At 31.8% G+C, this 15289-nt stretch overlaps 1 protein-coding gene across 1 annotated transcript in view; it reads left to right on the top strand.

Annotated features, from left to right (window-relative positions):
• Positions 1-15289, top strand: part of LOC149373389 (protein fuzzy homolog) — a 32313-nt gene that overhangs the window by 2339 nt on the left and 14685 nt on the right. The window contains exons 4-5 of the mRNA XM_089597241.1: positions 2904-3101; positions 5355-5554. Coding sequence (XP_089453367.1) covers positions 2904-3101; positions 5355-5554 — 398 coding nt within the window. The remainder of the gene's footprint in view (positions 1-2903; positions 3102-5354; positions 5555-15289) is intronic.

The raw sequence follows: 15289 nt of genomic DNA, 5'->3' as shown, positions 1-15289 counted from the left end.
CGACGCAAGTGGCGGGAAATTCAAAATGTTCCAGGATGTTGATCAGTAAATATCTCAATATTATTGTAGATATTTATGCATTCACGCATAAAATACAAGCTTACGTGTGTGCGTGAGTGTATGTACAGAACGCCCACCCCTTCCCATAAAAAACAATAAATGTTAATAACACGCTATTTATTTTTTTTTTTTAATTACAAATTTATTATTTCTTCTTAAGATACAATTTTTTTGCACATTACAAAATCACATGCTCATAGTTTGAATCACTCATCTTAGAAATCATCCTACTTATCTGACATCCCATGCTGTATGAGACTTGTCAAGTCATTTAAAAATTCAAGTATTTTATTTACACTGGTAGCTCTTTTGATTAAAGGGCTTTGCCTATTTATTAGAAACGATCTTAAACCATCATTACCTTCCATAAATTTATCAACAATAATATTAAAATCTACTTTATTTTGACTTAGATTTTTAATCACTGTTTTGGGAATGATAGACGACATGGGGGAAAAAGTTGGCGAATACATTTTTTCATCAGAAATTCTTTGAATTTTCGCAAGAACATCTTTTACGGAAAACACGTTCGTTGAAATATCATCCCATGAAAGATATGTAGCGGTTAATTTTTCTAATAAATCAATATCAACTATTGCATTATGAGCGTTTTCAACAGACAATGTCAATAAGTCTTTTCCAAGATCTGAAAGCTTATGATTTTTCCTATTCGGAAAATGTTTTCTAAAAAGAGGTAAAGTGTCTACAAATCCCAAAACACGCTGTCGTAACCGACGCAGCACGCAGCAGACGAGCAGACAGTGTAGAGTGTGCAGAGACACCTGATGCGTGTACATGAACACTCACACATTTAAGACCCGTACGACGTTGCCAAATCTTCATTCATCGCTGGTTTCCCCTCACCGCGCAAATGTTTCCCCCCGCTAACACTACCGAACGTCCTTAATGCGATATCATTAAAATCTCTGATTTAGAAAATTTCTGGCACACTTTCATCGAAAATATATCAGATTGACTAAGCCGTTTGTTCTTTATTTCATATCTCCCATAAAAAAAAAGATATGCTATTTGATTCATACAATAAGAAACTATAAATCTTGAAGAATACTCTGTAATTTTTTTAAAGCATATTATTAATACACTAATGAGTACTGGTGAGTTTAACACAAATGCATTTTCCGTAATCAAGAGAGTAAGCGTTTTTGGGCCAGGTTAGTACAGCAGACTTCATCACGGTACCTCATGTACATGGACGTGCTTCCTTTTACCCTCCCGCGCAGGAGTAACCCAACTTCCCTAATAAAAAGGCTCGATAAGAAAGCCCTAATAAAATAAGGCTCGACGAAAACACAGATAGAATTACAGGGTAAGTTACCATACAAAAATGTAAGAAAAATGAAAGTGAAAATCGGACTTTCAACATAGGCCTTACAGAGCTTTTTAACTTACTCAGTGAAAGTCACAGCTTTTTTCAATCCAAAGTTGGGCCATATGATACAGAAACTGAGTCAAGTTTTTTGAAGTAATATTCTTTTAAATTATATTACCAAATTATAAGTTCTTTTAAATTATATTACCAAAATATAAGAAAAAAATCGAAAGATATTTGTTGTTGTAAGGAGTTACTGGAGGGTTCGTATGTTATAGCTTTAGAAAAAACACCTGATTATAAACAACTTAGCACAGTCAAAAATTTTAGCATGCATTAGTTGGGTAATTTACCCCTATTGTTAATTATAACTATATACATTAACAACTATGTAAGCTCCACATCTACTTCCATTGATCTGTACTGCAATCGGTGTAAGCATTTCAATTGTTTAGTTTTTATTCATTTTTAAATATTTAAGTTGATTGTGTTTATAAATAATAATGTTGGCCATATTATTAAATGTTTTATTATTTTTTTCAAAGCTTCGTTTTTCTGTTAAAGGCATTCAGTATATCCGCCGGAGTTTCTACTTTACCAATTTCCCTATTTTGATGAATTATTGTTAATAACTAATTATCTAGCTGTTTAAACCTAAAACAATGAGAAGAGCCGTAAAGTTGGTACTTTGAGGAATCAATAAAACCCAAATTCGTTACGTAGTGAGAGGGAAAAGTTACATTTCATGATCATGAAAGAGTGTTTCAATGTGCATAATCTGAAATGTAACTTTTTTCAAAAAGAAATGCATTGAATTATCTGAAATTTGAACTGGGCCTTTTAAATAAAAAAGAAAACGCGGCTAATCTCGTAGTTTTACAGTTATTGAGTTTTAAAAATTGACATTTATCGTAAACGACATTACATAACCTATAAATCTGCATATGCTGAGTAAGTTCATAATTTGAACTGTATATTTTTCTATGAGAGGACCGGTGTTTATCTTTTTATTTTAGAGGCTCTGTCAAGATTTCGGATAATTCTGTGCATTACTTTCTGAAAAAAGTTACATTTCAGATTATGCACATTAAAACAATCTCTCATGATCATGAAATGTAACTTTTCACGCATTGCATTGAATTTGGGCTATATTGATTCCTCAAAGTACCAGCTTGACGGCTCTTCTCGTTAGTTTGGGTTTAAACAGCTAGATAATTAGTTATTAACAATAATTCATCAAAATAGGGAAGTTGGTAAGGTAGAAACTCTGGCCGATATACTGAATGCCCTTGAGGAAGACTCCATAATAAGTACTGCCTGAAGCATGGTTTTTATTAAAATTGTGAAAATACTTTGAACACAATCTCTTCTGATTTTTTTTTTAAAGTAGATTAATACTAGTGATGAATTTTTTTACTCAGATTTGAACAAAAAAAATTTTTTTCTTATGCTAGCAGTATTAATAACACTAGTGATAAAAATACAGGTTTATATCTTATGAATTTTGTTACAGATATGTTTGGAAGATTATGTAGAATGCTTGGATTCACTGTATGGATGCTTACTGATTAATGACTGTTTAGCAGTAGCTACAGAGAGTTGGTGGTCATTGGATCCAATTGAACGAAAACTACTTATTCTGGCAATAATCACTGAAAATAATGCAACTTCCAAAGATGTACCAATTTTTTTACCCAATAAAAGTCCTAATGTAAGTTAAATTTTTTTGTATTTAATTAAAATTTTTTTTTTGTACTTTAGGAATTCCTTTTTTGGAAAAACAAAACCTACTAATTATTGAGACTAAAAAAAAGATGAGGAAGATGCAGATGATACTGCAGATCATTATTACAGAGATTTAATGATTTTTTTTAAGTTCAGGAAAAGCTATAATTTATATTTAGCTTTTTGTTGTCACGAGTTTTGATTTTATTAAACTGTAGCAATAAAAAATAGTTAAATCATATATCAATAGTTAAATTACATAATAGTTAAAGTTGATTATACACTCTAAACCAAAAGACTAAATTTGGGCGGTATAAAGACGAAATTAATCGATTTCAACTTTTAAAAGGTTAAATCATAAAACTTCTTCTTTATAAAGACGAAACGATAGAATTCGATCTTTTTATAAGACAAAATTTTATAATTCATACTTTACAAAAGAACAAATATCAGTTTAGCCTCTGCAAAAAATTAATTCACGTAATTTGTAAGTTTAAAGAGACAAAAACAACAAATTTAATCTTTCTAAATTATGAAATTTTGTTTTTATACTTTACAAAAGAATTAAAGTCAATATAGTCTTTTTAAATGAATCAATTTTATGTCTTGGGAGTTTACATTTGATAAAACAGCTAATATTACAACAGCTTTTTTTAAAACAGTGTTTTAGTTCAGGGCAAATCAGAAATTGAACAGGAAAAATTATTAGGATGAAAATTTTTTGAGGCTATCTCATTTAAAAAATGTGTTACTGTACATAAATAAGTATATGTTGCCAGACCAAAATATGGTCAGGTATTGTTTCAACAAATTTTTTTCAAACGAATTAATAACAACATTTTTTTAGTCATAAATGGATACTTTCATATTTTTTGGCACATTTGAAACAAAAACCTTTTTGGGATGTATATACCTAAACCCCACAGTATTTGAATAAAAAGTTCCCAAATTATTGAAAAATGCGGTTTTTCTAATTTTTTATTTTCCATTATATTATGACTTGGGACATCTCTATACGCATATCTATATGTATATATATATATATATATATATATATATATATATATATATAGATCCACGTCAAAAAGATAAACTTTCATCTTTTCAAAGTTTATACTTATGATTAAATATTTTAGAAAGACTAAATTCGTAAAATTTGTCTTTTTTAAAGTGCAAATCAAAAAGTTTAGTCGTTTACAAAAGGGAAATTAAAATTTCTCTTTTTTGAAAGACGAAATAAAGTAATTTGCCTTTTAAAAAAGAATAAAGCCATCGATTTAGTATTTATTATATCTAAAGTTGTGGATTGATTCTTTCTAAAAGACTAAATTCACAAATTCAATCTTTTTAAAAGAAGAAAATGCATTATTCCTTCTTTGTAAAGTAGAAAAACAGAATTTTATTCTTTTAAAAAGCATAAACATCACACTTTATTCTTTTGATCCTAAAAATTTCGTCCTTCTACCACCCAAATTAAGTCTTTTTGTTTAGAGTGTATTGATTACCAAAGATAAAGCAAGGCAGTTAAGTCTTTTATCGAATAGTAGTACCATACAGCTGTATAACCGATGTTTTTCAATTCAACCACATGACTTTAGATCTTCAGTTTATATAATGAATATCATTAATTATTAAACAAACATATTGATGCTCATAGTCGTAATAAAGGTTATAGAAATTTCCTAAGTCATCGTAAGCTACGGATTTATTCCATTTTGTTAAAGATAAAAGAGCTCGTGGAATCCTAATAAGTGGCTGTACTTTAATTTTCTGAAAATTTCAATAATAGTACTGTTTTCAGTTTAAAAAAATTAGCGCTTTATTATTTTAATGCTGTCAGTACATGGATATTGAAAAAAAGTTAAAATACTTAACCACTTCTTGAGAAGGTAATGTTCAAAATGATAAAAACATTGACAACTAAGATAACTTATTAGTGGATAAATAATAGGTCAAAAATTTTGTGTGCGTATTCGTATGTACACGTGTATGGGTGTCCAGTTAGTCATATCTCAGAAACTTTTTGACCAATTTCAATTACTGAGGGTTTCTTGCACTACAAAGTTGTTTATTGATAGTATATCAAACCTAATACTATTTAAATTTAACTATTACTATATAATATAATTATTTCGTCAGGGGAGGTATTCCATAACTTTTAGACCTTGCCATGCCACAGACTGACGATACGTTTACTTACGAAGTGTCGTATCAAATGAATACAAAATTATCATTTCAGCTAGCATATCGACTAGTCAGTGTAAATATCGTGAACAACGTCCAAGTTTTGGCCCTTTGTGGTCCTAATCCAACATTAAATGAGATTGAAAGACTAGCTACACAATGTTGGCGAAGCAGTCTAGAATCATTGAGAGTATCAGAACAATGTTACCCTCGGAATTTCCCAACAACAGTGTCTGTAGATCCTGGAGTGTTAGGGTAAGTGAAACCAAAAAATTTATACAAAATTTTTTAATACTGATGACACATAAACACAGTATTAGTGATAGTAGATATGTTTTTGAAACGAATGCTTGGATACGAATCAATACTGCTGATAAAACACAATTTTTCCAAACGCTTCAAAATGCCTTTTTTAAAAGTCAAACATTCTACTAACTTTTTAGGAATGTTGGAGATATTTTTACATTTTTCATGAAAAACTGCGTAAAGGAACCTAAACATGTTAATTTTCTCGTTGTAACACAACTCTAAAAAAAAAATTTGAAAAAAAACGATTCCAGAAACCAATGCTACCTGACCTTACGTTTTTTGAAGTGACTGAATCTGAACTCGATATTCAGAATTTTTCATAACCTCATATACGTAAACTATATAATCTGCAAGCGTTGTAATTCAAGTAACCATAACCTTATAATTTTATGATCTCTAAAATACAGAAGCTCCAAAACCAAAGGTTTGCATCTTTAACGTAGAGTTTAAGTAAAATTCGTATTATCTTCTATAACATTCAAATCATAAAATCTTGCAAAAGTATTAGACTCCTTCGTCCGTCTAGCTGGTTTGTACGGCTTTTTAAAAGATATAAACAAAGCTTGTTCGTTCTTCCGGAATTCTTTAGTTTTTTGCATATAAATCTATAGAGCTCTCGCAGCACAGATTGTCTCATCTTCATAAAAGAGAATTACTAGCAGTGGTTGTTTTCTTCCTGTCTTTGATGTCTTTATTGATGCTGAGATTTTTATTTCAATTTTATTGTCATATTTTTTAATATTATTTAAGCTTATTAATGCTAGAGTTTGTATTTGATGTGCTGTAATTAACGCCAGCAAAGTAACTAGTTTATACGAAAGTTGTTCTAGCGTGATGTCTGCATACTGAGACCACGAACTTAAGGTGGCTCCTCACTAAATCAAAACACTGGAGTATTAAATGATATTTTGAAGAATGATTCTTAAAGGTGCAAGGAGTCTTTTCCCAAAATTTTAGACCTCGTCACCACCAAAATTGTTAAAAAAAACTAACTGGAAAATAGACTCTGTAACATAGCCTCTTATGGAGGGTCATCAAATTGGTGGCGCAGGTTGTATGATATCTCAGCAAAGATGCTGTAGTTCTTAATAAAAAACTATGTAGCAGATAGAAGAAATCAGAATCTTTCCAACGACATTCAGGTACTTGGACATTACCATGGGTTTTATAGGATATTTTGTGAAAATAGTAGATAACTGTGCAAGTCCTGGAACAGATGAAAAGTGTGGGGCGTCTGCTACACTGAAGAGCGGTAGCCTGCGTAGTTTGAATTGGTCAGAAAGTTTTACGTAAAATGAATAGGAGATGTGGAGAATCGTAATTATAATAAAAATAAATGAGACGCTGAACTAAGAAAATAATTTAATGTGGGGCTGACTTATGTACTTTTTGTATACATACGTCTGCTCGGGTCACTGTATTGTACGATATAGGTCAACGGTGTAGATGTGACTGAACTTTTTTTGAAGGGACTATAGGTACATATCCATTTTTAGTCAAGAACCTCCACAGCCAATGAAAAGCTGTGTTGCAGTATGCTTACACTTCTTGTGGGATTTATAGTGAGGAGCCACCTTAAGAAGGATAAAATTTGTTTAGGGTTCCACGTTTCATTGTACTTTGGCTTTGGAAAACGAATTCTGGACGCACCTTTGCATATTCTTTTCATCCCGTAATCCTGTGCCACCTCTGGACCAAAAATCAATGTTAGAGCTAATCTATTGGAGTTAATAGTTCCTCCTGACGCTCCTGCCTTCACAGATGCTGAAAGAAAGTTTTGCATTGCTATCATATTTAACGAGTGAGGGTTTATACTTAATTCCTTGTAATATTTCCACCATCTTTTTAATGGTCTTTGATATTGTTTAAGCGTCAATTCTGAGATTGAAGAAATTGCAATGTCGATGGCGTCTTCTGACATTCCCTTCAACGCGAACGCCTTCCAAATGAAAATCCTGCCACCAGGGTAAGCTATGACCAGAGAGGGTGAGGTTCCCTGTTAAAAGAACGTAAAAAATTAATATCTAGTCTCATGATTAGCGGTATGACTAATAACTTGTTGAAAATTGGAAACCAGGGCTGAGCAGGGCATTCTGGAACAATATTGGTGTTCCCTTAGATCCTTCTGCTTCTATTTTATTTCAAACTTTTAGTATCAAACTAAAAGGGGGAAAGGCGTAAAAAAAATATGATCTCCAATAGCTTTCGGTAATGTGTCAAATGCTGCTGGGTCTGCTTGTATTGCCCACTCGCTGTCCTCGGTTGTTGACGATCGTACGTCTGGGGTCCGCGATATTTCTGCTATCTGCTCGGACGGAGCGGGCCCTTCAAGTTTTTTGACGTGAACTTAGGAATATGCTTTTGCGGACGAAGATCCTTACTTGAACTTTCCAATATTTTAGTAGCTTTAAGACTCGTCTAAATTTTTTCCGAAAAGCCCGTCGTCAATCAGTGTTTGATTGAGAGTCTCTTTCATAGATGTCTTAATGTTAGTCAAAAGCAAGGATCGTCTGGTAAGAGACCAAGCAGAATTCGACAACAGTCATTGAGCATTTCTATATTTTTGAAACAGTTAATTTCTTCTTTACCAACCATAGAAGATAATAAAGCACTCAGTGCTGCCAGACATGTCACCACTTTCTCTTGTTTGCCAACTAACCTAAGATCACGCACCAGTGTGTCCAACACCGTAAAAGCAGGCACCGCCACCTAGTGTCTAAAAAATCGCCATAAATCGCCGCCAAAATATAAAAATAGCCATGAAAATCGCCACACAGTTTTGCTATTTATTAATTAATTTAATTAAACAAAAAACATTCAAGTCACACATAATTGGTTATGTTGAAAGGTTTAGATACAACTGAATGAAAATGGATAAAATTTTCAATTATCATCAGTTAAATGAATAAAAGTTTATTTCGAATTAATGCATTTTTATAAAAAAATATAGTCACGGATATCTTACATGCATCTTATAGTCATATCGACATCTTACAAAGCTAATTATAATAAACGAGTTCTTTGGAAACATATAACAATATGTGTATGGATATGAGAAATCCACAAATAATATCCCAGATTTGCCCATCAAAAAAATTTGTTTTTAAACAGGCAAAAAATTTGGGATATTTTTTTATGGATTCTCTCATTTACATTTCAATTTTTTTCTGGTATACTGATGCAAGGTACATCATAATCTTGCAATACGCTTATAAGTTCAGTCTCTTCTTCTACGATATTTTGTTCACTAGATGTTTCTGAAGTCTTATTGTACGCAGTCTTATAGTTACAATAAAGGATCATCGCTGGCGAAGAAACAAAATCTTTACAGCAAATCTTGTGCGAGTAGAATTTTATTCGAATTCTCAAAATTGAATCTAACAATTTTAGTAGTATCCGATTTCGGCATTTAGTTTTTACTGCATTCATTACAAAAAGAATGCGTTCGACAACAGCATTACTTGACGGTAAAGAAAGTAGAGTCAATGAATAAGTAGCTAAGTCTGCAAATATTTGTTGACCTCCAGCACTTTTATGTGTATATACCACAGGCCAAAAGTCATAACTACTATCTACTACGTTCTTACCGTACAAAGCGATCCAATCTACTGTGACAAGCTTATTCCATTGATTTTCTGTTAATCCAAGTTTTTTAGCATCCATAAATAAGTTTTGAAATGGCAAATCAGAAAATTTTGGTCTCAAAGTATGAAACAAGCAAACAGTTGGCGATAAAAATCGTAATTCTTTATACATTTCTGTATTATCGGGCAATCTTTTTGATGATTCTAGCAGAAGACTTTTAATAAAAGTATATGCACGGTTTTCAATATCTTATTTTGCTTCGTTATTAATGCTTAGGGCATTAAGCAACTTTGTGTACTCTATGCCAAAATCACAATCATGAACATCGATAAACGCTAAAATATTATTAACATTTTCTAAAACTATATCCAAGCCACCAGTGCTGAAATTTATTTTCATATTTTTTCAAGCCAAAAAAAGAATCAAACATTCTATATCATTATACGCTTAACCCAAGTCCACATTCGTTTTTTTGAAACGATATATTAGTATTGTTTATTTCTGCTAAAATTGGCCTAATAATTAACAGATACAACTGATTTTTCTCATCTTGTAACATTTCGTTTAGCAATCTAGCATTGCAATCTTTTTCTTTTTTTGCTACGCATTCAAAATGAGTTTTCAAAGTGTCATAATGCTCTAAAATAACCGTAACAGTAAAATACCTAACTAACCATCTAGTTTCTGACATTGGTAAAAATTTATGAAATTTGTTAATGGCACTGGAATCCGTTAAAGTCTCTAAGTTAATCAAATTCCATGTGGCTTTGTATTGATACTTTCTAAACAAACTTTTACCAAACCAAGCATAAATTTTACTTTAACTTTTTTTAAAAGAGTGAATACCGAGTTTTTTTCTTGCATAAATTTGATCCTCCGTCAGTTCCTAAGCTAATCAGGTTTCCTGTTTTAAAACTGTTTATCTTACAAAACTCTATTATTGCACTGTATAACATTCGATGCGTTGATCTTTCTACTTCTATCATTCCTACATAATCAGTTATAATTTTACTCAAACTTGTACTATAATACTTAATACAAATGCATAGGTACTTAAACGAAGAAATATCACTCGATTCATCTAATATAAATGAAAAAGGAATGTCGCCCACATCATCGACTAGTTCTAACAGCATATTAGGAGCTCTCACGTGTGTAATTAAATTATTGCATTTGGTACGGTGTAAATGTATATCTTTTAACTCTAAATTTTTAAGAATTTCACTTAAATAATCAATTGTTCGAATGGCAGTATGCACAGCCACAAATGCTGATAACTGAAGATCGCGGAACTTACTTGCTGCATCTTCATTTCCTTGAGATTTGCACAACGATGCTATTGTTGGTTGTCGCTTTGGATCAATTTGCTCTGCCAGTCTTGTATGTGTTTGTCTGGTGCAATGAGTTTTTAAATCAGTGAGATGAGCACGGAAACTTTTTTTGCGCTCAAAACAGAAAGCCTGTTTTTCTGGATCACTAGTGCGATTTTTTCTCAACCATCCTTTAGCCCATTCTTCATGTTCCCACTCTGGATTGTAAACAAAAACACGTCTGAGTATTTCTTGACTAGACTTCCTGGAAATCATTATAAGTTATAACATATCATTCGCCTTTCAAATTAAAGTAAATTTATCTAAAAGAAGAGAGTTAACTTAAAAGATTTTAATGTTATCAATAATAATTAAACTATTTACGGTATGATATGAAGGGCCTAATTTATTTTATTATTATTTATTATTATTATTAATAAATAAGTGTCGAACTATACTAGAGCCACTCAGTCGAAATTCCAGTGGCTTGCAGGGGAAAAAAGCGTGCATCTGCAGCTCGAAATCACGTGCGCGTTCGTACCGTTCTTTTTTTTTTTTTTGCTATCTACGCACATTGTTTTGTGCTCCCACCACGCACGCTGTTTTTGCCAGCAGCGGTGCACCGCCTTTAGCTGTGACAGAATTTCTCCGTGCGGTTTATAACCGGCTCTTGTAATGAAGCTTTTACTTCTAGGTTAAGTCTTAGAGGGCTAAAAAACGAGAAATTTTTAGGGCAAGAATAATTCTTCAGTATCTCTTTTAAATCTTCTTTCGGTATGTCCTCTTTGCTAACTTCTCTCCAACGAACCTCAACGTTTTCATGTACTGGAGAAACGTGAACCTCATTCGTCGTAAAGCGTTTTCCTAACGCTTGCGGAATCTTATCATCCAGCTGTTTTTTCTCTCTATCTGCCTGTTGTTTTTCTTTCGAATTTTTTGCGAGGAGGTCGTAAGAGTCAGATTTTTTCTGAGTCTCCTTTGAAGATGCTAGGTAGCCAGGCCTAACCTGTCTATCGACTGAAGGTGTTCAAGAATTAGACCTAGTCCAGCTTCTCTTAGAGGATTGATTATGGGGGAGCCTAGTCCGACTTGGCTCCAAGGATCAAGACCTTTCTCTCGTTACAAATGAGAGCTCGCTTCTTGGAGAAGGAGAGTGTCGTCGAAGATAATCGTGTACCCATTTCTGTTTCATCTTCTTTTTTATCTTTTTTAATTTCTTCTATAATCTACCAAGCTTCTTCTTGATGTCATCCTCCGAAGTTAAAGATGAATGTCCCCTTTTTCCCATTGCGAGATTTTTCTCTGCACTTGGTAAACGCGATGTGACTTTAACGGCACAAAGTAAAAGAATGAGGCTATACCGAAAGCACAGATCCACGCAGGCGTACCAAGACAAGAAATCTTTGTTTTTTCTTGCTTGGGACTTGTGACGCTATCGAGTCCCTGACATTGTGCACATGGACAATTGTGTACGTCTCCATGCCAAACATCTTTGTTAGTTTATATATGTATACGTCACTTTTACTCAAGTGATAAGTTATTGCTGAAGCTAATGATCAAGTTAATGCTTGAATAAATACTTGACCAGTTGCTTCAGCATAAAAATATTTGAAAAACATTTCTTTATCGATAGTTACACTTGGAAGTTACAAGTTAATGAGGTTTGCTACACGTCGAGAAACGTTTCATTGATTTGGATCTCTCAGTGTTATACATCAAAAACTTTTTTCTAACGGCTATGGGGTTATTGAGTTACGAGGCTTTGGGTTTTGTGAAGTTTGAGGATAATCCAGTTATGTAGTTACGTGGGTTAAGATGCTTAGGGATTATTTAGTTTACTTATGAGGCTACTGGTCTCAGTTTTTTAGGTTATTAAAAATTCTTACATGATCGGGTTAAACTGATTCCAGATTCAGACTTATATAGTGACCCTGAAACATGTCAGTTTCAGTATATTTAAAAAAAAATACATATTTTGTAAGAAACATCGTTGTTTTTTGGTATAAATAGTCACTAAAGTTGACATAGGGCCTTTAAGCACATACATTTTTGTATAAGAACCAAGTAAATAAACTATAATCAATCATTTGAATCTTCTCTATTTTGAACAGCCAAAGTTCTTCCTGTTATGTGAGTAGTAAAGATTGATGTGGATATACATGTAAGTGCCTGTTAGAGGTCTGGAATATTTTTTCTTCTATCGCATACTTAAGGAAATCATAAATCGGTGTGTCACAAAATGAAGAAGTTTGTCACAGTTGTAACTGGCTCTTTTCATTGCAGAGTTCATAGCAGAGTTATTTTCTGAACCGTGAAACTACCCATTTTAATGTTTACACGGCATAAGTTTGACTTTTTTTAAATAATTTTTAAATACTTCGAGTCACAGCTGTCTTTCTATCAATGCAAGAGTATCACAGGTCAGAGCCATAGGTAACAATCTGCTAATGTCAGAATTGTATACGTACTAGAGTCCACTATATGGCAGAACAAAGCCAACAACTGACATGTCTCATAAAAAAGGTGGTAATATAATATTTCAGGCCAGAAGCATGTTTAAATATGTAATAGAAAATTGACTATTCTAAAATGATGATAAAAAGAAGGCACACTTACGGCAAAATCACCTGCATGCACATTAAATATTACACATTATAAAAAAATTGGAATGAGACGCGAACACAATTCATTTGATACCTGGCGAAACAACTTCATATACAATATAAGTATACAATAGTCAGCTACTCATAATGTGTAGCCGTTGGCAGTTGAATTTCTACTAATTGCAAACAGTAATATTGCTAGGACATTATTAAAGGACTAATAACAAATGAAAACATTGTTTATAGAATGTTCGTACATAGTAGTGTACCATATAGACAGGTAGAATATAGTGAGTAAGTAAACTCTATAAATACAGCTCAATATTATAGACTAGAATTAAAAAAAATTTGATAGGATAGAAGTATATCTTATTAAGAAAATGAATGTCGTAACGTTTTTTAGTACTATTCTTATTTATATTTATGTGAGCCCTTTCAGAAAAAAACAGTTTTTTTTTGTTACTCTTTTTATCGAAAATCTTGACGATTTCCCAGTCAAACTCAATGTCTATAATTATTCATATGTTTAAATACTACAGGTTCTAAATTAGATTTTCGCGTGTATTCATTGACTCTCTCTTCAGCTTCTCTTTTTGTTTCATCTGCGTACTTGGCCCGACAGTTTTTAAAACTTAACTTATAAACAACTACTGTATGTTTAAGATCAAGCGTGGAATCCTTACCCAACTTTGTAAATTTATTAAAACTATTTAACACTTTAGCTGTGGCTTTCAAATTATATTGTTTGTAAAGATTATTTAATTGTAAAAATATATTTTGATTGGCAAAAGGAACTGTTATATTGTTAGGCTTAAAATAAGATAATATACACTTTCTAAACAATTGGTAATATGGTTTTCTTTATTTCTTACTTTGATAATACAGTTAAATTAACTTGTCATTAATTTTGCAGAGTAATATTCTTGAAAAGTAAACTCCTAACGATTTTTAAAGTAGATTGATGATATTTTTTATGAGACAAGAGAATGGCTTGGTCTACTAAATTATAAATAACATTTCTTCCTAATGATATTGGCTGATTAAAATTAGAATTTAAAATATTTCCAGAGGCTGAGGGCTTAAAAAATCAGTTGGTGATAATATTATTATTTATGTCTGTAGTTACAATCTATATTACATTTGAAAAATTGATACTATCGTTAGAAGAAATTCCATGGGTGAATTTTAAATCTTGACTGTATTTATTGAAACAATATTAAACACAGTAGATATTATTGGATTTTAAGCACATAGTGTTGTCATCGACAAAGCGAAAATATAAGTGAGGGTCAATGTTTAAGTTTTGCTTTATGTAATCCAAGCAGTCGGTCTCAAGATCATCTATAACTATATCCTATTAGGGTAGCAAACGTCTGCTAATAATATTGGTTCTTAAATAAGTAATATGTATTATAAATAACAATTTGGTACATGCTCTCATCTCGTCGAATGAAATACAAAATTGATACCGTGAATTTGTCACACGTCTATTCAAACTATTTAAAAAAAAATCGCATCGTATGCATGTAAACAAGGATGTTACATAAAGAGAAACAAGAGTTTAACTTTTAGTGATTTTAAAATTTTTTTTGAACGTTACAAAATAGAGACTATTATTCATATGTAATTGTGGTACCGTAATGGCACTTTTTCTTTCTTAATATATAATTTTCGATAAAAAATGTATGGGACTATTTACTTGGGAAATAATGGGACGTAAAAGTGTTTGTTTTTGTCAACTTTAGGTGGACAGTAACATTTGGTAAGAGTTATGTTTATTTGGGTCAATTCGATATTATGAAATTTTTTGTATAGATAACTACTATCGTTAAGTTTTGAAAAAAAAAAACAATGCACATTTAAATGTAGTTTTTCAATAGGTTTTTGTTTTAATGATTTATATTAATTTTTATCTTTTAAAAGTTTATGCATTTTTGTCCGATACACATTTTGTACATGCACAGCCTTATTACTCTTGGTGGAATTCATCACCAAAATTTTAGGATTATTTTTCACAAAATTTAAAGTTTTTTAAAATTTTTCTACCAAAAAATCTATCCTTGAGTTTCATATGCGTCTTCTTGTGAATATTAGGATTTACAACATAAGTTATTTTTTAGCGTACTTCAGTTTTTGCTTGGTCACTGATATTAAGTAAGCTCAGACTAAATTCTAAGCTCTTT

Source organism: Copidosoma floridanum, unplaced genomic scaffold, assembly GCF_036245765.1.
Source record: "Copidosoma floridanum isolate Cflo_tuat_1 unplaced genomic scaffold, Cflo_Japanese_pri ptg000031l, whole genome shotgun sequence".
In the NCBI taxonomy this organism is placed as follows: domain Eukaryota; kingdom Metazoa; phylum Arthropoda; class Insecta; order Hymenoptera; family Encyrtidae; genus Copidosoma; species Copidosoma floridanum.
The sequence above is the reverse complement of the archived record's forward strand: the minus strand, read 5'-3'. Positions and strand labels throughout refer to the sequence as shown.